The sequence below is a fragment of the Plutella xylostella genome, chromosome 29 (assembly GCF_932276165.1).
Source record: "Plutella xylostella chromosome 29, ilPluXylo3.1, whole genome shotgun sequence".
In the NCBI taxonomy this organism is placed as follows: Eukaryota; Metazoa; Arthropoda; class Insecta; order Lepidoptera; family Plutellidae; genus Plutella; species Plutella xylostella.
The window spans coordinates 361,021-386,812 of record NC_064009.1 but is presented as its reverse complement, the minus strand read 5'-3'; the positions used below and the strand labels follow the sequence as shown (position 1 = coordinate 386,812).

The following is a 25,792-nucleotide window of genomic DNA, read 5'->3' as shown; positions in this document are numbered from 1 at the left end:
GAGGATTCTTAGGGCCTGTTCCACAATGTCTGGTTAGTGGCTACCTGTCGGATAAAATACATGCTGTCACTCTCTGTCATTATTTTTTAGACAGGGACAGTATGTATTTTATCCGACGGGTAGCCACTAACCAGACATTGTGGAACAGGCCCTTAATGTCACTCTGATTGTAACCTGCATAGATTTATAATTAGAGAATTTCTACTAATTCAATATGACCATCCAAAACATTCAACTACTTTTAATGGGTGTGATTTTGACAACCTCTTCACCGCGTTTAACGTGTGTCTAAGTATTGATGGTAAGTTCTTCGGGTCAATAGATAATAGAGTTACTTGTGATATACTTTCACTGAATCGGTAGGGATAGTTGGTAAACAATAGGTGTAATACGTTGGAGTAGAATGTCTATCTCATGAAGGACCTGTGTCTCGGTCCTCGTTGCATCCGCGCACCGCCCCAGCCCATGCCGCCTCCTGGGGAATTAAACAATACGTAAGTATGTTTTAAGAGTAAGTTAATATTCAGTATACATAAACCATAACCAGCCTATAGGTTGAATACTTGGTCACAATGAAACTGAGGTAAGTATCTTACTGACAGATGGTAAATAGAAAACCGAAAGAGGGTTACGACAATGAACAAAACCTATTGAGCTATATTATTATCATGGATCATGGAGAAATAGACTCGACATAAACTTTTAGCCCTAGATATTCTGCAAAATTTGGAACCACAGTCAGTTAAGTATAGTATAATCGGTTACCGACAACAACCATCCAAGACAATGCCATATTATACATTTTCATTTAATAAATGTTCTCGAATTTATGACGAAACATTTACCGAACACACATCAAGAGATTTGAAACACGTATTTATCTGACCCGCCTCAATGCTCGTGTGATTGTGACGTCACGGCCGGGAGGGGTCGTCGACCCGATCGATAGCTGCAGGTGACCTGCATCCCGCTACTGTGTCACTGCCAATTTTAATGTTTCCCGCGCAACGAACATATTCCGGGAGAGACTTTAATTTCATTTGGAGAAAGATATATTTCGTGCTCGGCTCATTGATTTGATGTAGCCCGGGCAAATTAGTAATGCAGTCATGGGATTGGGAGTATAGTGCAAGATGTGAGTGTTTTGTTAAGATAAGTAAGTATATATTAATTGTAAATAATCCACTTAGAACTTAAGAAATATACTAAAGATTATTATTATTATTAAATTCTTCATTGCACAAAGTAAATTGGTACAAAGCCGAACTTAATGCGAGTAGCATTCTCTCCCAGTTAACCTTTGGTGATGTTGAAAAAGGGATTGGCAGATGTCCAGCAGTTCTTTTTCTCTCTCTCTCTTTTTTCGAGCGATATGGTATTTTCGGCATGCTCTAGGCCTCTAGGGAGTCAGCGACTGGCGCCTAAACTGGCTTGCTAATCCTTTAACAACGATGACAAACGCAAGCCTAGGTCTAGTGTGTATTCTATTCAGAGATGAGGCGAAGTTCCTGTACGTGGCTCTAATCTTTGTAGATATCCCCTTAATTTCAGCTCAGCTAGAGTAAATTGGAGCAGCAAGCCTGGGTGTTGCAATAGCTGACGTAGGTCTAGATCACCATCATGCTAAGCTATAGTCGGCAAGTGACTCACCCATCATGTACTGCGAGGCGGGCGGGAAGTGGCCGAAGTGCTGCGCGCCCATGTCCCACGCGCCGCCGCGGCCGCGACTGTGAGGGGAATAACCAGATTTAGTAATGGGAATACAATGTGGAATGAATGGAGAACATTTGTTTTAATACACAGAAACAACTTAGAAATAAAGTAACTACACAGGTTCAGGCAAAAAATATTAATTTTATTTGTTTGTGTGCATTTATTATGACAAATATTACGTCTCGTTAATAAACTAGCGATCATAATACGGCGCGGGGCTGAGTCTTCGATACGGATAAATAAATTATACAAATGTGGACCCGGCTCAAGTTCATCAGTGTGCGAATCACGAATATTGTCGACTCTATCGATACTATCGATAGGTAATTCAATAGGAGTATATTTGTAGTATGCGTTGTAGTGATGTAACGAATGTGTGTTTTTGAACATTCGCGAATGCGATTGCGAATGCGAATATCTGATTTCGATATTCGCGAATGCGAATGCGAATATTCAGTTGGTGTTCAAATTTGGCGCCATTTGTATGTTTTGCTGCTCTAGGCGCATTCCGAATAAAACTAGCAAATAATAGACACAGTTTTTAGGGTTCCGTAGCCAAAATGGCAAAAACGGAACCCTTATAGTTTCGTCATGTCCGTCTGTCCGTCTGTCCGTCTGTCACAGCCGATTTACTCGGAAACTATAAGTACTACAGTGATGAAATTTGATGGGAATATGTGTTGTATGAACCGCTACAAAAATATGACACTAAATAGTAAAAAAAAGAATTGGGGGTGGGGCCCCCCATACATGTAACTGAGGGATGAAATTTTTTTTTTCGATGTACATACCCGTGTGGGGTATCAATGGAAAGGTCTTTTAAAATGATATAAAGTTTTCTAAAAAACATTTTTCTTAAAGTGAACGGTTTTTGAGATATCAGCTCTCAAAGTCGTAAAAAGTATGTCCCCCCCCCTCTATTTTTATAACTACGGGGTATAAAATTCTAAAAAAAATAGAGGTGATGCATGCTAATTAACTCTTTCAACGATTTTTGGTTTGATCAAAGTATCTCTTATAGTTTTTGAGATAGGTTGATTTAAAGTTTATTATATTTGCTGCTACGGAACCCTTTGTGCGCGAGCCCGACTCGCACTTGGCCGGTTTTTTTAAATAAAGTAGCTACACTTTTTGAAGCGTCCGTAGTCGAGCTAGCTTCAGTGATCGTAATTGATCACTGAGGTTAAACAACACACGGTCAGTGATTGGGTGGGTGACCGGTGACCGATTTCAAGTGTTTTTTTTCTGGACGCTTCCTTGCTTCGGACGGCACGTCAAGCCGTGGGTCCCGGTTGCTGCTTCGGCAGCAGTCGTTAAGCCTAGTCAGAGGCCTTCGGGCAGCTTGAAAACATCTGACAGTCGGCTTGTCCACTTAGATACCCGACAACTTTCTCAGCACAAGCTTGCTTGTGTTGGGGTCCACCAACCCGCACTAGGACAGCGTGGTGGACTAGGCCTAAACCCCTTCTTTCATTGGAAGGTGACCCGTGCCCCAGCAGTGGGGACGTAATGGGTCGTGATGATGATGATAATGACAGTAATGGCTAGTTTACACAGTGCGAGCTAGCGTACGAGTCAGCCATCCGAGTAGCTGCACTGCAGTAACTCGCACTGTTTGGACGTAACTTACGAGTAACTCGTACGTGCGAGTTGGTCAGTAGCTCGCATTCGTTACTTCAACATTTTTTGTTTTCACTCGCCTGCTCGCCGGCAGCAACTCGCCCATGACAGCAGCTCGGCCGTCGCTCGCATCGTTTGGACGCGTTCGGCAGTAGCTCGCCAGTGCCAGCCGGACAGTTGTGAGTGGAAACCGTGTTTTTTTGTGTGCTACGCCACGACTTGACTCGCAATGGGACTGGGTGTCGTGTAGACAGCAAAGGCGAGCCGAGCTACTGGCGTACGAGTACACAAACCGAGTAGCTGTCTACTGGCCAGGCAGCAGCTCGCACTGTGTAAACGAGCCTTAACGGTTCTCACACAATATAATAGTACTTAACTGGAACAGGGTAGGATCAGTACTCAGTGTTTCAAAATAGGGTGTGTAAATAAATATATTAATGTGTTTGTGTTTGTATTTAGCCTAACCTAGTATTAAGATTCATTGTTACTAACACTTACTATGGACTATGTGGTCTGATAATAAATATTTATTATTATTATAATAATATGGCTGACAGTGACACTGAACACGATTTCAGTGCGTATCGGAACTTAGTCTCAATTTTGTTCAATCATTCGACAGATTTAACATTATAAATAATACCAAATGATAAAGTAAAGACTGAAAATGTCATTAAGAAGGTTACTTGTAATAAAAAGGTTATAAACGAATGGATTTTGATTTTGTTCACGTACCATTATTTTCAAATAGTTTATTTCTAACTAGCTGTTCCCGCGCGCTTCGCTTCGCCTTAAAAAGTTTTCCCGTGGGAATTCCGGGATAAAAAGTAGCCTATGTTCTTTCCCAGGGTCTAGACCGTACGTATACCAAATTTCATTCAAATCCGTTCAGTAGTTTTGTCGTGAAAGAGTAACAGACAGACAGACAGACAGACACAGTTACTTTCGCATTTATAATATTAGTTAGGATTAATACATGACATTCGCAAAACATTCGCACAAATTTTTGCGAATGCGAATGCGAATGCGAATATCCAAAAATATGCGAATATTCGCGAATGCGAATGCGAATATTCGTTACATCACTAATGCGTTGTATTAGTTTCTAAATTCACACAAATTTTGGTGAACTGCCAATCGAATAACTTATCGACAAGAGTCGTAAATATTCGAGATTGACACAGACTAGGCACCCCGGAGGGCGTCCCACGCTACATGTGTACAACACAATATACTCACAGATGTCGGTAGTGCGGGTGGTGCGGCGTGGCGGAGGCGAAGCGCCCGCGGTCCGACACCGCGATGCCGCGGCGCATGCCCCTGGGACAACAAAAGAGGATTGTTTATATTCATAAATATATTGTGAACTTTACATCTTGTACATGTTGGGTTGGGAGATTTAGGGTGACTTGCACCAATTATTTAAACGCATTTAAATCTATTGCCGTCTTGCTCTGCCGTTTTACTAAAGCAAGCGAGTAATAGAGCAAGCAAGCGAGCATTTAAATACGATGAAATATTTGATGCAAACCACTCCGACAAACACAAAATTCAAATTTTGTGTAGTATATGTCGGTTATTAAGTATATTGAAAGATCTTAGGATACAAAGACGATATGAATGAAGATCGGTAGATATGTGTAAGTAGGGTTAATTGGTAATTTCAGTAACAGCGTGCTTAAACATTCACATGTTTCTTCATCAACAAACATCAGGCTGCAATATCAACATCTGGCCGCTGACGCTGCGCCATATCAAAAAGCTTTTCAGGTTCAACTTTAAAACTTGTTAACTGTGTTAACAATATATTAGCGCCATCTATAAATTAGAAGGTTTAACTACTTAGTTTCCTATGTAAACACAGCGTTATCTCGCAGGCTACTTGCATAGATCGATTATTAAGCATTACTACACTATTAAGTTCCTATACATCCTGCTAGATGGCGCAGTGTCGGAGGTGGTGGTAACATATAAGCCGCTACAGGCGGAGTCTCGGCCTCTTTCCACGGGACCTCGCTGTACAAGCAACAATAAACTAGTATCCAGTATTACCAACACGCGGTTTCCTTCACAACCACGAGTCATCCCCTTCATGTGGTGACCCCTAGTTCTCGAATCTGAGTCGAAAGGAGTGCAATCCCGTGAAGTCGGTCGTTAGAGGGCTGGGGTTTCGTTGCGCGATAGGCGACGGCCCGAGGCATCGGCGACAAAGACAAGCAGATTCGAGCGAACGCGCAAAAATTTCAAGTAAGGAGGAGCAGTGGACAACGGAGAAGCACGCGGAGACACACCAAAGGTTCGTGGGGGCTTGCAAAAACTGCGAGCCAACCCGCGGAGCACCGACACCGCGACGACACGTGGCACGAGGTCTACCGGAGGCAACGAGCACCGCGACGACACGTGGCACGAGGTCTACCAGAGGCAACGAGCACCGCGACGACACGTGGCACGAGGTCTACCGGAGGCAACGAGCACCGCGACGACACGTGGCACGAGGTCTACCAGAGGCAACGAGCACCGCGACGACACGTGGCACGAGGTCTACCAGAGGGAAGGAGCATCAAGACACAAGAAGTCACCTACCGAGGCCGCACGAGGACGGCCACACGCAGCGAGCGACAACAAGAGATAAGTACCTACCATCAGTTTTTTGAGCTAGGCAATTCTCTTCCCGCTAATTACGAATTCAAGATACCTACAGACCTACCTACCGTATATAATTTTTTCGATTGCTAATTTTCTAAATTAAAATGGCAAATTCAGATAAATTAGTTCTAGAAAACTTAGAGTTAAAGGATTTAATTAAGAAGCGCGGCGTCATAAAGGGTAAATTAACCAGTTTTAAGAAGTATGTATCTGGTCTTACAGAAGAATTAAGTGCCGAACAATTATTAGAATTAGATCTTAGGATAACTAGAATGTCACTAGTATTTGAAGAATTCGAGATTGTACAAACTAGAATAGAAACATTGGCCACAGACGTAGACAACCAAATCTCAGAAAGGGAATTATTTGAAGACGGTTATTTTAAGAACGTAGCTCTAGGTAAATCCATACAAAATGTAAATGGTTCCGACCATAACAACACGATCCTGAACCCGTCCAACAATGAAAGTTCTTCGCCGTTAACCGAGGGTAGTCAGTCGATTAAATTTCCAGAAATTTCATTGCCGTCGTTTAACGGTGATAAAACACATTGGGTCGAGTTCAGAGACAGCTTCGACGCTCTTATTAACCAATCGAACTTAAAGTCAATTCAAAAATTTAAGTACCTAAAGAGTTGTTTGACTGACAGCGCACTTGAAGTCGTTAGTTCCCTCGAATATTCCGAAGAAAGTTTTTTGATAGGTTGGCAATTATTATGCGAAAGGTACAACAACCCGAAATCATTAATCAATAATCATTTGAAAGAATTATTTAACATCGATTATGTCCCCACAACTGCCGCAGCTTTAAGAAAATTATCCGATAACATTTCTAAAAACCTTAGAATAATAAGATCACTGAATATTCCAACCGATAACTGGGATATGTTAGTGATATTTTTTCTAAACCAAAAACTCGATAAAAAATTGCAAAGTAAATGGGACAAAGTAGCCAACCGGATCTCTAGAATTGACTCTGGTGAATTGCCTACATTACAGGATTTCCGGACCTTTCTGAAGGACCAAGCGGACCATCTGGAGTCGCTGGACCCTGGCAAGCCTCATGGACCCAGTGACGCCCAAATTATACCCGCGAGGAAGGCCTTCGTAACTACGTCTTCCCACACCGGCACCGCAAGTCCCACGAGTTCAAGGGTAATACCTAAACCTTATACTAGCAATAATCAGTGTCCAAGTTGTAAGGAGGGGCATTATATTAACCAATGCCCAAGATTTCTAGCCCTAAACGAGGTCTCACGCATTCGAGTCGTGAGAAAATTAGGGCTATGTTACAATTGCCTGAGTACGAGACATACACTGCCGACCTGCAGAGCTACCACTTGCAAAATATGTAAAGGTAAGCATCATACGCTTCTACATGTCCAATCATCCAACATTACTCATTCAAACACACACACAAACACACAACTTCAGCCAAATACATATTCGCAACCGAGCGCACAAACACAACCAACTACCCTGTATACCTACGAGTCCAAACCAACTGGATGCGTAGGTACAAACGAATCAAAGTCGATAAATTTGCATACCAATCAAGTAGTCAACACTACGTTATGTCAAACCGATGACAATCTATTACCGAACAAAACAGTGATGTTGTCGACAGCACAAATCAATGTTTTCGATAAAAATAACCAATTACACACATTCCGAGCACTATTAGACTCAGGCTCACAATCAAACTTCATAACGAAACAAGCATACGACAAACTTAACCTACCTACACAACACATAAACATGGAGGTGTTAGGCTTTAACGAAAATAGCACGATAATCGAAAAAAGGTGTAAAATTACATTCGAGTCGAAAGATAACCAATTTACTGGTGAGTTGTCTTGTCTAATTGTACCTACCATCTGTAAGTTACCGTCACAGATCAATGCCACGTCTTTAAAAATCCCACCACGATTCAACTTAGCCGATGACTTCTATCACGAACCAGGTGAAGTCGATATGATAATAGGTGCAGAGTTATTTTTCGAGCTTCTCTGCATAGGACGACACCGCCTGGGAGATGGACAACCGACCCTGCAAAAAACTCGACTCGGCTGGGTGGTCACGGGTTCGATTCCCGGCGCCAGCCCGCCGCCACAGTCAGTAAGGTGTAATTTCGTGTCGAATACACAAATGAAATCGCTATTTGATACAAATGAGTTCGATTCAAGAACCTTACCCAATGATGAGACTATACAGTGTGAGAAAATATTCAATAAGCACACACGCACGTCTGAGGGTAATTTTGTGGTAGATTTACCGTTAAGGTTGCCTATCTCTTCCCTCGGTCAGTCTCGTCCCGCGGTCTATAAAAGATTTATTACATTAGAGTCGAAATTTCAGAAAAACCCCGAATTTAAAGAAAGATATGTCGATTGTATGAGGGATTTGCAAGAAAAGGGCCTTATGATAAAAAATGATGATTTCACTCAACCATGTAATTACCTACCGCAACACGCGGTAATTAATAGCGAAAAGGTTACGACACCACTTAGGGTCGTATTTGATGCCTCCCATAAAACTAGTTCAGGGATGTCATTAAACGATATTCAATTCAAAGGTACAATCAGTCAGGACAAAATAACGAACATTTTGTTAAGATTTCGAAAACACAAATACATCGTTATCGCAGATGTAGCTCAAATGTACAAAAATATATATGTTCGAGAAGACCAACGTCACCTACAATGCATTCTATGGCGTGAAACACAAACTGACCCACTACTCACCTACAAATTAACGAGTCTCAGTTTTGGTCTGAAATGTGCACCGTATATAGCGACGCGGTGCCTGACGCAACTAGCGAACGAAAACAAAGGTGAGTACCCGTTAGCATCCGCCGCGATACAGCATGATTTTTGATGGACGACTACGTTCACGGCGACGACGACGAGCGCAGGCTAGCAGAGACCTCAGTACAGGTCGACCGTATCCTGAGCACAGCTAATTTCAAATTAAGAAAATGGAAATCCAATTCGAAAACCATCTTAAACGAGGTAAGTCACAGTACCACACATGACACATACATAACCACCCCGATAGGTCAAGATAATAATAACACACACAAAGTATTGGGTATTGTATGGGATAATAATGAGGATCGATTAAGTTACAGATTAAAGCGGGAACCAATGTCAAAATCAATAACAAAACGTTACGTTTTATCTATAGCCTCGTCGATATACGACCCGTTAGGTATGTTAGGACCAGTAATTATCATTGCGAAATGTTTCATACATAAACTTTTCAAATTAAAGTTTAATTGGGATGAAAAACTACCGATTCAATTAATTAATGAATGGGAAACATTCTATAACAGTTTGTTTACGTTAGACACACTATCTATTCCAAGGCGAGTCGTTATCAATGATTACATAACCATAGAAATGCACGGATTCTCAGACTCGTCCTTGACCGCTTATGGGGCCGTTATATACATACGATCTATAGATAAACAGGGCAGGATTATGGTTCGATTATTGCGCGCGAAATCGAGAGTTGCGCGTGAGGAAACTATTCCACGATTAGAGCTGCGAGCTGCCTGGCTGTTAGCCGCATTGTCTGACGACGTAAACAATGCGCTTAAATTTAAATGGACGAAACAATACTTCTGGTCAGATTCAAATGTAGTATTAGCATGGATAAAATCACCACTACAAAAATTAAACACATTCGTAAAAAATAAAGTAAATGACATACAAAAAATTACAAACATCGATGATTGGCGTTGGGTCTCTTCTGGTAACAACTCAGCGGATTTGTTATCTAGGGGTCTAGCTGCTGAAAGGTTAGGTAGTAGTTCATTATGGTGGCAGGGGCCCTCCTGGCTTTCCGAGCCCATCGAGAAGTGGCCTACATTTCAACTACCCAAAACGGAAATAACGTTACCCGAAACTGAACAAGAGACACATTGTAATATAAGTACAAACAAGTCAAGCGAGTTAATTACAAACTTAATAAAAAAATATTCTAACTTAAATAAACTCAATCGAGTATTTGTTTACATGCGAAGATTCATTCACAACTCTAGACATCCGAACAATAGAATAGTCGGGGTCTTATCAGTAGATGAAATGCGACATGCGTTGCTCGAATTAATTAGATTTGCACAAACAGAATCGTTCCAAATGGAGTACAAGTTACTAAAAAATAGTAAACAACTACCACAAACATCAAACATATTGTGTTTGAAACCATTTATGGAAAATGGGATTATTCGAGTAGGGGGACGCCTGGAACAGTCCTCATACAATTACGATAAAAAACACCCAATACTTCCACATCACTCACACACACTAACAATTCTTATAATGCGTGGAGAACACATAAGATTAATGCATGCAGGGCCACAGTTATTACTTTCATCTGTCCGCGAGAGATATTGGCCGACACACGGTAAGATCGTCGCTAATAAGGTTGTACGAGAATGTATAACGTGCTTCAGGAACAGTCCGAAGATCTACTCACCGATAATGGGTAATTTACCAAGGTCAAGAGTAACTCCAGCACCGCCCTTCCTCACAACTGGCATTGATTATGCAGGACCCTTTGCGGTGAGGGACAAAAGGGGGCGTGGTTACAGGTCATACAAATGTTACATAGCAATTTTTATTTGTTTTTCGACAAAGGCAATTCACTTAGAGTTAGTTTCAGGTCTAGAAACTCAGCTCTTCCTGTCTGCGCTGCGAAGGTTTACGTCCAGGCGAGGTATACCAAAAACAATAGTGAGTGATAATTCCACTACCTTTCATGGGGCCAATAACGAATTATGTGCAATTTATAAATTTATCGACGAATGTTCGAGCGAAATAATAGCTTCTTGTGCAAATGAGGGAATAAATTGGAAATTTATACCTGTCTACACTCCACACATGGGGGGTTTGTACGAGGCGGCCGTTAAAAGCTGTAAATTTCATCTTAAACGAGTTCTAGGCCAAGCCCTATTAACCTACGAAGAATTTAGTACTATACTTACCCAGGTGGAAGGTATCTTGAACTCTCGTCCGCTCTGCCCTTTACCAAATTCGGATACAGACGAGATATCAGTTTTAACGCCAGCTCATTTCCTGATTGGTAGGACACTTATCTCATTGCCCGACTACGAATATGAAAATGTACCTACAAACCGCTTATCTCACTACCAACAGCTGCAGCAGATCCAATGCGACTTCTGGAGAAGATGGTCAAGAGACTACATAGGACTGCTTCAAGAACGCACGAAATGGAGAAGCTGCAAGGGTGCCGGACTCGACGTGGGTACCATTGTGCTGATCAAAGATGACCGACTGCCGCCCTGCCAGTGGAGGCTGGGACGCATCGTCGGCTGCTGCCCGGGTCGCGACGGCATCACGCGGGTCGCAGAGATGCGCACGGCGCGTGGAATAATCAAGAGAGCATTCAACAATATCTGTCCATTACCGATTACATGTTAAAATGCCTTTTATTGTAACAATCAAATAACTTATAACTAGTTAAATCTCATTTAATACCCGTATAGTTCAGTTTTAACAATTTTGGTCTATTAGTTACCGATAATATGATAGGTTGTGGAATATTTTAGCTTACACATTAAATAAAGGTTAGGCTTCAATATTGTAAATAGTTCGTAGTCGTTAGGATTTAGATTCGAAATTTAAATATTAAAAATACAAATAAGTAACTACTTAATATAAATCTGTTATATTAGTACCATCTAACTATTGAATTAAACGTGCTAATAACATGAGTTTCATTTCCTTAGATAGGTAGGTAATAACAGATAAATAAATTATTATTTGGGCATAAGCGCCATTCGAAAACTACTTAATTAAATCTGTTATATTAGTACCATCTAACTATTGAATTAAACGTGCTAATAACATGAGTTTCATTTCCTTAGATAGGTAGGTAATAACAGATAAATAAATTATTATTTGGGCATAAGCGCCATTCGAAACCAAATACCTAACTAGTTTCTAATTAGAATCTTGGGGCGCAGCATGTTAACTGTGTTAACAATATATTAGCGCCATCTATAAATTAGAAGGTTTAACTACTTAGTTTCCTATGTAAACACAGCGTTATCTCGCAGGCTACTTGCATAGATCGATTATTAAGCATTACTACACTATTAAGTTCCTATACATCCTGCTAGATGGCGCAGTGTCGGAGGTGGTGGTAACATATAAGCCGCTACAGGCGGAGTCTCGGCCTCTTTCCACGGGACCTCGCTGTACAAGCAACAATAAACTAGTATCCAGTATTACCAACACGCGGTTTCCTTCACAACCACGAGTCATCCCCTTCAGTCAACTTTGAAATTGCTACTAGGTTTAGGCGGTCCAAACACTTGCCATGCGGGCGGCTGGTGGTGCTGGACTGGTGTTAGGCTCAGACGGTTCTAACCCTGTCATGCTTGATGATGGGCAAGCGGCTCTGTGTCACACATACCTGGTGTGAGGGCGGGCGGGCGGCGCGGCGGCGGCGCGCGCGGTGAAGTCGTCCACGTGCAGCGAGGGCGGGCGGCTCGTGTTGGGCGGGCGGGAGCGGAACGCGTCCGCTGTCTCGCTGCGGACTCGTGCTACTGACACTGTGGGAGAAAAAATATGTTTAATATTGTGTACCTAAGCTCCTCATCGTCGTCATTTAGAGATGATCTAGCGGTAGACCGCTAGATAATTCTTTTAAGGGCATCATTTGAGATTCAGCAACCAAAGCACATACCAACGGGCTTCAGGAGGATCTAATGACGGCATGGCATCTTTAAGTACTTAGATAAACGTGACTATTTCGCGATCTGCGTCCAACACGACGATGCCATTACTTTACCTACCTACCTACCCCCTACCCTTGATTACGTAGTAGGGCATGCAATACCGCAATACCGGTTTTTTTCAATACCGGTATTGAAAGTTAATACCGGTATTGAAGTAATACCGGAATCGGACATTTTTTAGGCAATAAATCAAGCGATTAAAATATAGTTAGCCTTGTGCTCCTATATACTATGAAAGCGCACTTGTTTTTAACCGTTACATGCGGTTTTTGGCCCTTGGAAACCTACTTGTTGTCCATGCGTCCTAAAATTTTAACTCGAATACTCATTTCTCGTAAAAAATATTACATAATACAGAATTTGATTGCATTTTCTTGTTGTATTTTGCCCTATACGATGTTTAAACAAAATATATGCCATTTATAACAAGGAAGTCTAATACCGGTATTAATACCGGGATCCCGGTATTGAGTTCAAATACCGGAACTCAATACCGGTATTGAAAATATTACCGGTATTGCATGCCCTATTACGTAGGTACTTTTATAATGGTTGAGAATTGGCCACTAGAATATAATAGAACTGCACAACCACAAAAACGTTTAATAGTTTTTCGAATGGTACTTCCCAGCGCCAAACACCTGTGGAACAGTGTCTAAATGTTTTTAGTAACACTCACCGGCAGCGGGCACGTGTGCGGGCGCGCGCGCGGGCGCGGCGGCGCGGTCCACGGCGCCCGCGAGTCGCCGCACGCAGCTCGCCAGCGCCGCCGCGCCGCCCGCCGCCAGGGCTGACACCGCTACCGCCATTATGTCACACGATACCGAGAGACCTATGCTATGCCGCCAGGAACTCTTAAGAGCGAAGGTATGGTTGAAAATTGGCCACCAGAATCACATCAGTGGGTTTGTATGCTTAGATCTTTGAAACTATAGGTAAAATTAATTTTGCTGTGTTTTATTTGATTACACAGACGTATATGACACTATATTCCCCAAGTGTGGCTACTGCGCGTGTCGAAAGGTTGATCATAATTATTGTGATCAACTTTTGGTTCATACATTTAGTTTTGGCTAGCTGTCTGTTTTTATCAGTGTCTAATTTTAGCACGCGTGGTTCTCATAGAAATGAGTGCATTATGTGTGTGTAGCTTAGAGTAATAATGTGTGTAGCATCTAGTCATATAGGTGTGTGGTTACTTAATAGGAAGATTCACGTAGTCTAATAGTATAGTCTATAACACTCACCGGCAGTGGGCACGTGTGCGGGCGCGCGCGCGGGCGCGGCGGCGCGGTCCACGGCGCCCGCGAGTCGCCGCACGCAGCTCGCCAGCGCCACCGCGCCGCCCGCCGCCAGGGCTGACACTGCTACCGCCATTATGTCGCATGATACCGAGAGATATAGGCTATACCGCCAGGAACGCTGCAGCCTGATATAAAGGGCTTCAAAAGCGTAGGTATGCTTAATATTGGCCACCGGAATTACTACATAGTATTAAACATAGTCGCTTCCCACCATGGAAGTAGAAAAAAAGACGGAAGGAATCTCGCTAACTAAAGAAATGCCTCACACCCAAAGTAAGTCAGTTTCATTGTTACTACGAACCCGAAACACACCCATTCACACTCAAAATAAGTCAGTCCGCCGCCGCGTGCCAATCACGTCACACCCAAACACTCTCATGTCGCCGCCATTGCTGTGCTACATTTTTTAGTTTGCGAGATTCCTTCCGTCTTTTTTCTACTTCCATGTAATATGCTTAGATTTTTTAAACTTTACAATGGATTATGCTGTGTTTTCTTAAAATAGAGCGCTATTTAAGAGGAAGGATTATGTGTATAGTATAGTCTATAACACTCACCAGCAGTAGGCACGTGTGCGGGCGCGCGCGCGGGCGCGGCGGCGCGGTCCACGGCGCCCGCGAGTCGCCGCACGCAGCTCGCCAGCGCCGCCGCGCCGCCCGCCGCCAGGGCTGACACTGCTACCGCCATTATGTCGCATGATACCGGGAGACCTATATGCTATACCGCCAGGAACCTTGTGGTTTGATATAAAGAGCTTAAAAAGCTTAGGTATGGTAAATATTCAGCCACCGGAATCACTACATACCTTGTATAAAACACAAGCGCTTCCCACATCTGTCTGCATAATATGCTTAGATCTTTGAAACTTTACAATGGATTCCGCTGTGTTTTCTTAAAATCGAGTGTTGATTACACGGACGCGGACGTAGGTATATGACACTAGATTCCCCAAGTGTACCTACGTACTGCGCGTGTTAAAAGATGATCAACTTTTGGTTCTCATACATTTAGTTTTGGCTAGCTGTCATTATCAGTGTCTAATTTTAGCACGCGTGGTTCTCATAGAAATGAGTGCATGATGTGTGTGTAGCTTAGCGTAATAATGTGTGTAGCATCTAGTCATATAGGTCTGTGGTTGCTTAATAGGAAGGTTCACGTAGTCTACATAGTAGTATAGTCCATAACACTCACCGGCAGTGGGTACGTGTGCGGGCGCGCGCGCGGGCGCGGCGGCGCGGTCCACGGCGCCGGCGAGTCGCCGCACGCAGCTCGCCAGCGCCGCCGCGCCGCCCGCCGCCAGGGCTGACACCGCTACCGCCATTATGTCGCATGATACCTGTGGAGAGAGGGGGTAGGTTAACAAGAGGTAGAGGTAGGTTCTATTCTACGAGGGAGGGTCAATAAGTCCGTGACTTTTATAATTTTATAATAATTTCCCGCCACTTAACTGAAAGAACAACATTGCTCCTGTCAACAGGCAACTGTCAGCTGACATCTGTCAAAATTTGGACAAGTTACGTCACTTGGTTTGTGTTTTACACCCAAACTCAAACTCAAAAAATTTTATTCATCGTAAAAATTGACCACCAATGTCCAAGGAATCAGTTGGGGAGCAAGTGTTCTGGAGGACCTCGATTACGCGGATGACATAGTGTTGATATCGCCAACACTAGCCCAGTTGGAAGGAAAGCTAGAGAAACTACAAACTGCTGCTGGCCAGATGGGCTTGCGAATCAACCGACAAAAAACTGTGGACATGCGCGTAAACCCGACCGAGACCGATCCACTTGTACTGGATAACGAGAGCCTGCAGTCTGTCCCTCGCTTTGTGTACCTTGGCAGCACGATCACAAGCCAGGGTGGGGCAGACGAAGATGTCGCAGCTAGAATAAATAAGGCGAAAGCTGCCTTCGCACAATTAAGATCGGTGTGGGACTCCAACGTACTCAAGCGTCGCGTGAAAATCTCCCTCTTCAACTCCGTGGTGAAGTCGGTTCTGCTGTTCGGTTGTGAAACGTGGAGAGTGACTAAGGGATTGATGAACCAAATACAAGTGTTCGTCAACAAATCCCTGAGGTCGATCCTCCGCATCTTCTGGCCGAACACAATCCGCAACGCTGACCTGTGGAAAGTGTGCAAACAGTCGCCCATAGAGCAAGAAATCGCATTGCGAAAATGGAGATGGATCGGTCACACTATAAGAAGGGGAGCCGATAACATGGCAAGCATCGCTTTCGAGTGGAAACCGCTAGGAGGCCATCGGAGACGCGGTCGCCCCGTGCACACATGGCGGCGCACAGTGGACGGCGAGCTGCGAGCGCAAGGCCTGAGCTGGACGGAGGCCAGAGCGGTTGCTGAGGACAGGACGGCGTGGCGCACTCTCGTGAAGGCCCTCTGTACCACTGGGGTACCTTAGGACGACAACAACAACATCGTAAAAATATAAAATTTTCTGATGAACGACAATTTTTACAAACTACTCTCCGTTCGGATAAGGGGGACTCTTTCTGTCTAAGGAGAAGAACGGAGGCAAGAAACTCCTGAGCCATCTTTTCAAAAAAAGACTTAAAACTAGTTAGTATACAATACTTATAAGCTTGATAATAATTATTATAACAATATGAGCAGAGCTAACTATTTATCACAGCGTTCTTAGCAACTACAGCGTGATTTAAAAACCTAATTGAAAAAACTGAATTTCTTGTGCTCACTAAGCATGATTTTTTACGGAAAAAAACCATCACTGAAACCAAGGCTAAGCTTGATAAAGATTATGGGGACTCTGCACCATCAATATCTATGGTAAAAAGTGGTTTACTGAATTCCGTTTTGGCCATACAAGTACGGAAGATGCCGGACGTTCATGGCACCCAGTTGAGGTCTCTACACCTTAAATGATTGAAAAAATTCACGACATGGTGTTGGCCGATCGGAGATTGAAAGTGAGAGGGATAGTGGAAGCCACAGGGATATCACGTGGCTCAGTGGTTTCAATTTTGAATGATTACTTGGGTATGAAAAAGCATAAGTAGCTATCCACTCTTTTTTTATACACACACACACACACACACGCTACTTATGCCTTATGCAGCTGACCGTATGTCAGTACCCTGATGTCCCCTTGATTTCAGCTCAGCCAGCCTAACTCCCGAGTAGAGGTAGGTTAATAATGATGATAATGATACATCATCAGGGTTAGCTTTTTATGGTCATATGCGTCCTTTTTTTCGCATCCAGCCAAAGACAGGGTTGGGTTGCAAAACAAAATACGATGACAATATTAAATTAATACTTATCAGACTGTAAACAATGATAATGAAAGGTACCCGCATGGTGCTCGATTCAAACACACCTAGATCCCACTTCTAGAATTATATGCTTAGGACATTATGTTATTCTTAGTGCAGATTCATACTACAAAAAAGCTCTAAAGTTAATTGAAACATAACTACACCAACAAAACAAACTTTAACTCACCAGTTCCCCATCATTGACCTCCTCCTCATGATGTCTCGGCGGCACGTCCAGCCAATAGCTACTAGTCAGCCTCTCCTCCGCCCCCGCGCCCCCCGCATGCCCCGCGCGCCCCGCGAACTGCGCCACCAGGGGGTCCGCGGGGGCTGCGGGGGGTGAGGGGGGATCCGCCCCCGCGCGGGGCGACAGCGGGGGCAAGTCGTGGAGGAGAGGGGGGATGAGGGAACAGTTGCTGATGACCTCTTCGTCTATGTTGCGCTCCTGGTAGAAACATGAGAGATGGAAGATGTTAGAATGGGTACAGAGGAGAGAGAAGTTGTGTGGTAAATGTAGAACTGAGAAGTGGAGTAAGGTACGAGTTGGAGAAAATAATAAAATATGTAGATACACATAAACACAACAACAAAACTCACAGTTGTACTTGTGTAGGTCCAGAAAGGCTGTGTTTGCGATGAATGTAACAATTAAAAGTTTATGGCCTATTAATTTGACCGTTTGCACCATCCGGTCACCTCTACAAATGATGTGAATATGATATAAATCAGCAATAAAAAGACAACTCACCTTCAAAATGCTCTCCATAGCCAGCGCCGGATGCGATTCCTCCCCCGGAGTATACCCCACCATGTCGGCCACATCATGCGGAGTCAGAGTAGACCTCCTCCCCACCGCACCCTCGCCCTCCTCCAAACGAAGTATCCTGATCAGGTCCACGTACAGACTCAGACACTCGAGCTTATCCTCCCCGGCCGTTTCTAGAACCCACTTGAAAAACGAGCCCAAAAGATCGCGCTTTTTCGCCGCGAATTTTCGAAACTGTTGGAAGCCGTACTCGTGTTCTGTTAGTACGAAGTATGCTCGAAGGATCGAAGAGGCGACTGAGCAGGTTCTGTTGGGCGACGCGAGGCAGTCGGCAGTCGCGTCTAGTATTGCTGATAACGTTTCTCTGTTCGGTAGCGAATTGGCCACGATTTTCTCTGCGGGTGCGCTTAGGGGTGTCAGCGTGACTTCCGCATCACATAACCCTGCTAGGGCTAATGCGGCAAACTCTTGAGCCGTTGCGTGTTCGTGGGAAGTGTTGGAGAGGCCTAGGACACCGCAAAGGGCGGTTTGAACGTCAGCCGCCTTCGGGCCACCGCTGTTAATAGCATGCAATACGGCACATTTGACCGGCGCGTGCGCAACTAAACATGCCAAGAAACTCAACACCCTCGCTGCGCTGCCATTGGCTGGCTCTCCGGCCTTCAACTCTTTCGTCACCGCTCCTATAGCAGCCCTGGCCACGGTGGCGGCGGTGTTGGGGGCCAAGTCTGCTATTTGTACACACACTCTCCGCAACATGTGGACCACGGGCCGGTAAGTCGACATGCAGATGATCTGGATCATGTCGATCAAGTCATTCGACAGCGCGTGTAAGTGAGCCGACCACAGCCTTCGCTCGTTGAATGCGTCTGCCAACTCTCTTTCTGTGGGTGGTATCTTTGTCTGCATCGGTAGGGGTAGAGGTAGAAGCTCTGAGAAGACCAATAGGCCGGGGACAAAGGTGTAAGGAGCCGTCATAGTGTAGGAAATAACTTCGGAGCACAAGGAAGTCCAAGGTCCTCTTCGTATCGAGTCTCCGTCTTTAGCGTCATCGGCTATCGGTTGTGAATACGCTAAGAGAGCTCTGACAGCCGCTTCGGCCGCTTTGCTGGCTGTTGCGTACCCGACCGACCCTACCGGAAACGTTTTCGCAATCCCATAAGTTTTCAACAACACTGGAGCGGCCGTGAGGTCTCGGAATCTGGAGCCGCGACACCGCACCACTCTGGCCAACATTTCGTCCAACAATCGCAAACATGGCAGCAACATTTGCGCCAACTGAAGCCCTTTTACTGAAGCGAAGAATGCCGTATGCATGCTCGGCTGATCGAAGTGCGTTGCGATTCTATCGAGGATCCCCGCCAAATGTGCCACTCCGTCCAAGGAAAACAGCTGTAGTATGCTGTATTTGTACTTCAGTTCCACGTATTCATCAGTGGACGACTCTGTGGCTACAGTGATGTTGGCATTGTAGTCTGAGATGCAGAAATGCCTCAAGATTCGCAGACACGTCATGAGTTCTCCGGGCAAATCTGGCGCATGCTCCGCGCTTGTCTTAATGATCTCCACACACTCAACCATGTCGTCTCCAGACAATAAGTTAGTCTTTTCAATAGGAGTCAAGTACGGGACCACTTCCTGCAACACGCTTGAAACGCTCGGCTCGAACCTATCATGCTCCCGCGCAACATTCAAAATCCTGGGCCCAAACTTCTTCAAAAACGGCACGTCAGCCGAGAATCTTACTGCTAAAACTATCAGCTCTATCGCATAGCCTTTAGCTGGTGATTTTTGCTTCGGCGGCGAATCCGTCTTGGTTTTCCCTTTCAAATCTCTTTCGAAGACTTCCATGAGGCACTCGGCATTGTCCCCCATGGCTATGACGTCGGGGACGGCGGTTTTGCCGACGGTACCGAAGCTGAGACAGTACAGAGACTGCAATCTATCGATCAGCTCGTTCTCATCGGGCTGGCCCGCCTGGATGTCGCAGATTGACTCCAAATAGTACAAAGATTTGAGTCTGTACGCCAATTCAAGTCCAATGATTTGTAGTTCTGTGTAGTTGCTGGTGTCGTGAAGGTAGACGAAGTCTTCAGCGTTTTGCTGTCCGTACGGTTGCACCAGAATCTTGAATATCAGTTCGCTCAAATCCATGTTTTTGTACAGGAAATTCAATCCATTACGCGAGTGTATGAGTTCGTAGAGGAAATCGTGGATAGGACTCGTCACCACCAAGTTGTTACAGGTTGATGGGGCAGTCAGGAGGTAAAGGCACACTTCCAATATGCGATGGATGTTGAAGAATTCCAGTAAGATTTCGTTGGAACACTCCTTGTTGATTTCAAACTGTGCCGAGACTGGCAGGAACCTCTTGGGCTGTGAGATGTGGAAACATTGCGACCGGTACATGTACAGTATTTCTCCCAGAGAATCCACAATAAAATCAGTTTCTTTTTCCGTCAGTTCCACCTCTTCATCAGGTTTATCTTCTGCTGTGGATTTGTTCATTTTCAGAACTAACTCATGAAGTTTCTCCAACAGTTCGTACATGTTTAGTTTCTTTATCAAAGCACTCACAGAGAACTTGATTCTGGCAAGGGGATTGGTTTGCATTATAGCTAACAGTGCTTGGTAGCCATTTTTCGGTCCACTCTCACTGTCGTCATTTTTACCGAACCTCGGGAAAACGGCTTTCTGCATAAAATGTTCCACAGCCTCCTTAGAGGAAAGCGCAGCATTCAAGCTCTTTAGTATCATCAGTCTAATACTCAGTGCCATGTATTCCTTGGAATACATTTCCAGAAGCTGCATCGGTATATTGATTCCAATACTAAGGAGGATTTTGGTCACTTGTCCGTTGTTTTTGTGGGACAACAATCCTTCAGCTAACCTGATGCCACACTTCATGTGCCTCACTTTGTATGTGGGTTGCTGCTGGGCAAGGGCCGAGTCAAAACTTAATCCTATTTTAGTAAATATTATGAGTAAATTGTAGATGTCATTAAATTCGTCAGGCTCTTCTGCTTTGTCGAGATTTTTAAATATACGAAGGATGATATCGCTGGTCTTGCACAGACTTGTCAGGGATAGAAACAGTTGTTCACACTGGTGCACCCAGTCCTCTCTACTCGCATTGTCTATTTCTGCAAAAGTGCTTGCAAAGAATTTTCCCTTACATGCTTTAGTTAACTCGGATATTTTGAACAGATCAGCATTCGTACTGCATAGCTCTTCAAAACTTGCATTCATAACGTCTTTTACGCCATCTTTCTTTACTGGAGCTACTAGATGTATTTTATTCATATTTTCGTATTGAACCCATTCTGCTTTGAATGGATTATAGTATTTGATGATGTCATCAACGCCGCAGTATTCATTAACATCGTAATCGACGTCCATATACGCCGGCGCTTCCAGATCATCGCAAATGTCTTCATCTGAGAGAATCGGCTCAAACTGCTCAGCATCCATTGATTTCTCATCATCCACGTTTCTCCCTGGAGATTCTATTGGAAGTTTCACAACTGGAGGCGTGTCCACTATTTGCACGGTGACCAGACTTGAATGTTGAGCTTCAATGAACGGTGGATTTTCAGGTTCTTGCGAAGGGCTTCTAATAGACGCCACAGCTTTCTGTCTGTAGCTCTGATGGTAGAACTCGACCCGGGGTATCTGCTTGCCGCTTCTGTCGAACTCTCCCGTCTCCGATCTTATAGAGGTAGTAGGACTGACCTTTCCTTCTCTGGGCGACAGAGGTCTTCGTTCGCCGGGCGGCGTCCGCGGCCGCTTCCGGGGGTCTTCGCGACTCGGGGAGCGACTGCTGTAGCTTGACCCGCGGATCCGGTTGTACGGCGAGTGTCGCTTCTTGTCATACGTGCTTTGCTTCTCGTACGAAGGAGCTCTTCTTTCGTAAGACGATCCTCTTTTGTCGTAGGGAGATAATCTTTTTCTTTCGTAGGACGGCGCTCGCTTGTCGTAAGGTGAGCGTCGTTCGTAGGAGCCAGATCTTTTATCATAGGATCCAGCTCTAGATCTTTCATAGGAGCCATCGCGATGGCGTCTGTAATCATCTTTTTTATACGAAGACCTGTCCCAATCTCGTTCAGAGGACCTTAGTCTGCCGTCGAGGCTTCTGGAGCGCGAGCGAGTGCGGGGGCGGTATTCTCCCTTCACGATGTAGTCGCGGTCCCGACTCCTGGACCGCGAGTGCAGGCGGTCGTGGCGGTCCAGCTCACGACTCCGGTCCCGCAGTCGGGACGACTCCCGGCTGCGTCTGTCCAGCGACCGTCTCCGGCTTCTGCCATCTCTCCTATCCCTGTCCCTGTCTCTGTCATGCTCAGACCGAGGACTCTGTCTGTCTCGCTCGGCACTCAGCCTTCTCTCTTTATCCCACTCGGGACCTTCCATATGATAAGTTCTAGGGTCCTTTGGAGCTTCTGCATCATAGTAATCGGCACGGTACATCTGGTTGTCGTAGCTATCCGGTGGATAGTTTGGAGGGCCGTACACCTCGGGCATGGCTGCGGCCACTTGCCCGGTGTATGTTGGGATGGGGTTGGGTGCCTCTTGGGTCCATTCTACTGGTGGTGGTGGGATGCTGGTCGGTGGGACGGCAGCCACTTCCCGGGGCAGAGCCTGCTTGGGCACCGAGGGAGGTGGGACACTGGTCCCAATAGGTGGGGTTTCCGGGATCACCTGTGTCAGGTTTCCATAGACGGCCAGGGTGATAGTTGTGTATAAACCTGAAATGAGAAAGATTTTTTATTTAGTTACACCTATTTTACTTCAACATACAGTACTCTTTCATACATTTTTTTCTCTCGTTCTTTTTTAGTCCATAATAAACCATCTTCAAAGCTTTAATCTATTCTAGTATTAGGTTTCATTCTTGTTTCAGCACAACAACCATTTGCCTACAAACAATACATGACTGTCTGCAACTTGAGTAGAATACAGTTTTGATTGCAATTATATATTTGTTTTAATGAATAGTCACAAAATAAAGCATAAAAAACCATAACTTTATCTATTTTTACATTTATAATAATACCAGAAATAAATCCGCAACTACTACTGAAAAATCTTTAACTTACCCTCTGAAACTTACATTTTATCATGTGAAACTTGATAACTATTATCAGTAGGTACTTTAAAACACATATTATGGTAGCTTAAAATTATGAGTGCTCTTTTTACCTGACTGCCGAAGGAGGAGGGTAATGTTTTTATTGTTATCTACCCACTAACAACATACAGATTTACATTCCATGTGAACAAAAGAGAAGCATTATGCGATATCTTGGCATTGAGGAACAACTGCCTTACTATGTTAGCTTGTAATCTAGATAATAACAACAACAGTACACACACAATTATTGTTCTCATCATGATGAATTAAAAATAAAATAAAATTCAACAATTACATACCATGAGTTTGTGGGACGCCAGAGGTGTCCCAAAGTATGTTTTCCTGTCTGTGGTCATCACTTGCTCTGAGCTTATACTGCAAAATCCTTTCTTAACAACAATAACAAAAAAATAAAGAACCATAACCTTTTCAAATCTACAACAGCAAACAACAAATTTTGCTGCTTTGCTGAATACTTCGAAACAAACAGTACACAAGACTCACAACAACAACATTAATCATTTATAATACCAGTAGTAAGCGATCTAACCTCTCAACACAAGCCCATCGGTGGGAGTGCGGGTGTCCTCCGGGCCGGCCGCGCACTCCATGTGTATCTGTCCATTCTGGCAGTAGTCGAGGCTGCCCAGCGCCTCGAACGTGGACGCGCCGGGCTTGCTCAGGTCATTCACGAAGAAATCGATGTGGAACTTGGTTGGGTTCGTAGCCCCCAGACGCACCCCGCCGGGGAAATCACCCTCCACGCGCGCGCCCAGCGGGATTATCCGGATCTCACGGACGTAGACTGACTTTGGAAACTGCACCAGGTCTAAATTCAACTCCTGCGGACAGAGAAGAGAAGTAAATAACACTAAATACGACAACAAAAGTAGGACAGCAGCGGTGTTGTTCAACTCACCTCGCTGGTGTCGTGAGAGAATGTGTCGAAGAACAAGAGATCGGGTTGGTCCGATGAAGACATATTGTAGTATTTTGTAAGATTTAAGTCATAATTTGCATTATTTAATAGGAAAACTCGATTATTTTTGTCGCCGCAACACAAAAAGCCAGAACCATAGACAAATTTGATGGTTTTTTTGTACGTCACATTTGACAGTTGACGTTTACCACAGGCCACTTTCTTGGCAGTTATACGAAGAAAACACATTCGCTTCACGATCCTCGGAATATTTCTTTTTACAACAAATTGTACATTTATAGGTAGAATAGAATAGAAACATGCTCCCTGTGTCCGCTCCTCAACTATGTAAAGCATTTGGTAATGAGAAAGCGTGAGACCGGACCACCGATATATCAAAGGACGGATGTTGACAGGGACGCCACAATGTTTCCTACATTGGCTAGCGCAGTTAAAGTAGGTACCTACTCACTATTTTTATCTATTATTAGGTACCTACTTGGTTCTTCCCTTATAAATCAAACGATCGGGAGGGAGATTGAACATGCGAATGAGATAACATATAACCGCAGGTAACATGCACAACCACACATGCTGGACTGCACCAGCAGTTTGTGGTTGTGGAACATGATTGTTTCATCATCATCACAACTCCACCACGCTGGCCTAGTGCGGGTTGATGGACCCCAACAAAAGTGAGCTTGTGCTGAGAGGGTTGTCGGCTAGTGGTCAATGTCACATGTTGTCAAGCTGCACGAAGGCCTCAGACTACATAGAGCTGCCAAAACAGCAACCGGCACCCACGGCTTAACGAGCCGTCTAGCCGTGGGTCTCCGTAAGTAGTTTCCCTTCAGTGCCGGTTTTTTTTTTAGCTAAGTACATATGCTAAGTACTTACTTACTAATTAATAATTATATTTTTATTTGAGTTGAGGCACTTAAGAAGGACAGTATGTACACAAAAACACGGACGTGTTCATCCCTGACCGACACGACTTCAAATTCAGACCTCTACCAAGACCACCTTAATGTTTCAGCCCTTACAAAACCACCTAGATACAGCTGAAAATAGTGTCGGCGATGGTTTAAAATACTAACGTTGCTATTAGTTTTATGTTTTTATTTCAGTACCTATAGTAGGTAATTATCACATTATATTTCCGGTTATTTGTAATTTATGTACTCAGCTATGCTGTAAGAATAACATAAGTACCTACCAACTTACGTATTAAATTTAATAATTAAGTATCTAAACTAATAATCATCTTGCATAACTAGACAAGGAAAAAGCTTAATCCTTATCTGTAAGTGTATTTACCTATCGGTACCTACTCAATCGGAGGTGTTTAGTGTTTTGGTTAGTCCCATATAATTTCTCAGTAGAAAAAGCAGAGGCATTGTGTAGTGATAATGGAGAGGCTTCGCCGCCGCCGCCGCCGCCGCAGCGCGGTCACTAGCTACCTGCCGACAATCAACCACCTGTGAGAACCAGTGTTGCCAGCGAGGGGAGATATACCCAAAAACTGGGGAAAAAGGTTTCGTATTTATGTATGGGAGGGAGAACGACCTATAATTTCATATTTAAAAAAAACTTGTATTAAAAGTAAGTATAAACTAAATGTTTGTGACTTATGTAGTA

General features: G+C 44.2%; 2 protein-coding genes across 10 annotated transcripts; one reads left to right on the top strand and one right to left on the bottom strand.

Moving 5' to 3' along the window:
- Window positions 1–174: 174 nt before the first annotated feature.
- LOC105387462 (protein virilizer) lies at window positions 175–24,313 on the bottom strand. 4 transcript variants are annotated; one of them, XM_048631494.1, is made up of 10 exons: window positions 24,155–24,313; window positions 23,786–24,077; window positions 18,090–22,849; window positions 17,705–17,786; window positions 17,529–17,617; window positions 15,243–15,387; window positions 12,423–12,561; window positions 4,573–4,653; window positions 1,651–1,727; window positions 175–475 (listed from the first exon to the last, which is right to left on the bottom strand). In XM_048631494.1, the coding sequence occupies exons 1-10, from the start codon at window positions 24,215–24,217 to the stop codon at window positions 408–410; spliced, it is 5,796 nt and encodes a 1,931-aa protein (XP_048487451.1). In that variant the 5' UTR covers window positions 24,218–24,313; the 3' UTR covers window positions 175–407. The 4 variants fall into 4 exon arrangements, with proteins under 4 accessions (XP_048487451.1, XP_048487448.1, XP_048487449.1 ...); XM_048631491.1 differs by having other exon boundaries at window positions 17,529–17,786; XM_048631492.1 differs by lacking the exon at window positions 15,243–15,387 and adding an exon at window positions 14,609–14,754 and having other exon boundaries at window positions 17,530–17,786.
- Window positions 5,117–12,241, top strand: LOC119692992. Of its 6 annotated transcripts, none has more exons than XR_007267999.1 (3): window positions 5,117–5,430; window positions 6,978–7,133; window positions 10,647–12,241. XR_007267999.1 is itself a non-coding variant. In XM_048631497.1 (2 exons), the coding sequence occupies exons 1-2, from the start codon at window positions 6,084–6,086 to the stop codon at window positions 10,650–10,652; spliced, it is 1,056 nt and encodes a 351-aa protein (XP_048487454.1). In that variant the 5' UTR covers window positions 5,442–6,083; the 3' UTR covers window positions 10,653–12,241. The 6 variants fall into 6 exon arrangements, 3 of the variants coding, with proteins under 3 accessions (XP_048487454.1, XP_048487453.1, XP_048487452.1); XR_007267998.1 differs by lacking the exon at window positions 5,117–5,430 and adding an exon at window positions 5,442–5,965; XR_007267997.1 differs by lacking the exon at window positions 5,117–5,430 and having other exon boundaries at window positions 5,442–7,133; window positions 10,647–10,717; window positions 11,141–12,241.
- Window positions 24,314–25,792: the final 1,479 nt, after the last annotated feature.

Excerpts from the sequence above, each read along its gene's own strand:
- LOC119692992 (XM_048631495.1), top strand. The coding sequence starts at position 9,125 with ATGTCAAAATCAATAACAAAACGTTACGTTTTATCTATAGCCTCGTCG. Across the intron at positions 10,718-11,140 it reads GAGGTATACCAAAAACAATA|CTGCAGCAGATCCAATGCGA; the intron begins GTGAGTGATAAT and ends CACTACCAACAG.
- LOC105387462 (XM_048631491.1), bottom strand. The coding sequence starts at position 24,217 with ATGTCTTCATCGGACCAACCCGATCTCTTGTTCTTCGACACATTCTCT. Across the intron at positions 1,728-4,572 it reads CACCCGCACTACCGACATCT|TCGCGGCCGCGGCGGCGCGT; the intron begins GTGAGTATATTG and ends TTCCCCTCACAG. Across the intron at positions 476-1,650 it reads CGCCTCGCAGTACATGATGG|GAGGCGGCATGGGCTGGGGC; the intron begins GTGAGTCACTTG and ends TTAATTCCCCAG.